Source organism: Gavialis gangeticus, unplaced genomic scaffold (assembly GCF_001723915.1).
Source record: "Gavialis gangeticus isolate Ggan-Ray unplaced genomic scaffold, GavGan_comp1, whole genome shotgun sequence".
NCBI classification, from domain to species: domain Eukaryota; kingdom Metazoa; phylum Chordata; order Crocodylia; family Gavialidae; genus Gavialis; species Gavialis gangeticus.
Genome location: NW_017729025.1, coordinates 9,972,922 through 9,974,158, shown reverse-complemented (window position 1 = coordinate 9,974,158; position 1,237 = coordinate 9,972,922). Strand labels below are relative to the sequence as shown.

General features: G+C 73.4%; 1 protein-coding gene across 1 annotated transcript; it reads left to right on the top strand.

Moving 5' to 3' along the window:
• Window positions 1–140: 140 nt before the first annotated feature.
• SIX6 (SIX homeobox 6) lies at window positions 141–1,227 on the top strand. The gene is made up of 2 exons (XM_019519995.1): window positions 141–712; window positions 1,059–1,227. Exons 1-2 carry the CDS (start codon window positions 141–143, stop codon window positions 1,225–1,227), a joined length of 741 nt encoding a protein of 246 aa, XP_019375540.1.
• The last annotated feature ends 10 nt before the right edge of the window (window positions 1,228–1,237 follow it).

The following is a 1,237-nucleotide window of genomic DNA, read 5'->3' as shown; positions in this document are numbered from 1 at the left end:
CGGAGCGGCGACCCCGCAGCCGGGGGGGCCGGGGGTGGGGGCTCCCCGGCGCCTGGCGGAGCCGCCCTGCCTGCTCTCTCCGGCGGTGTGTGCGTGTGTCCGCGGCGGGGAGGGGAAGCCGCAGCCGGGCGCCCGCCTCCATGTTCCAGCTGCCCATCCTCAACTTCAGCCCGCAGCAAGTGGCCGGGGTATGCGAGACCCTGGAGGAGAGCGGGGACATTGAGCGCCTGGGCCGCTTCCTCTGGTCCCTGCCCGTGGCGCCGGGGGCGTGCGAGGCGCTGAACAAGAACGAGTCGGTGCTGCGCGCCCGGGCCATCGTGGCCTTCCACACGGGCAGCTACCGCGAGCTCTACCACCTCCTGGAGAGCCACAAGTTCACCAAGGAGTCGCACGCCAAGCTGCAGGCGCTGTGGCTGGAGGCGCACTACCAGGAGGCCGAGAAGCTGCGCGGCCGGCCCCTGGGCCCCGTGGACAAGTACCGCGTGCGCAAGAAGTTCCCGCTGCCCCGCACCATCTGGGACGGCGAGCAGAAGACGCACTGCTTCAAGGAGCGCACGCGGCACCTGCTGCGGGAGTGGTACCTGCAGGACCCCTACCCCAACCCCAGCAAAAAGCGCGAACTGGCGCAGGCCACCGGCCTCACCCCCACCCAAGTGGGCAACTGGTTCAAAAACCGCCGGCAAAGGGACAGGGCGGCGGCGGCCAAAAACAGGTCGGTCCCCGGCCTGCAGCCGCGGGGCTGGGCGGCGGCGCGGGGTTGCGCCGGGGCAGGGAGGCTCCGGGTGCCCGGCGCAGGCTGCAGCACTCGGGAAGCCTGAGCTCGGCCGGGGCCCTTGTGCACCTGCTTTGTTGGAGGTGGGGGGGAGCGGAGGCAGCGCCTGGCCGGGCCCCAGCAGGAGCAGGGCAGCGGGGCGAGCAGCGGGGTCGGAGCAGGGAGGCAGGCGCTGATGGAGGGGCCTGGGGGGACTGGAGGGCCTGCCCCGGCTCTGCAGAGGGGGAAGCGGCGGTGGGGAGCCCGGTGGCAGGGCGCTGTGACACGTGTCTCCGCTTCCCCGCAGGCTGCAGCAGCAGGTGCTGGCGCAGGGCTCGGGGCGCTCGCTGCAGGCCGAGGAGGAGAGCGCGGGGGAGCCGCTGGGCGCCGCCTCCAGCCCCGCGGCCAGCCTGTCCGGCCAGGCGGCCGCCTCCGCCATCTCCATCACGTCCAGCGACAGCGAGTGTGACATCTGAGCGCGGGGAG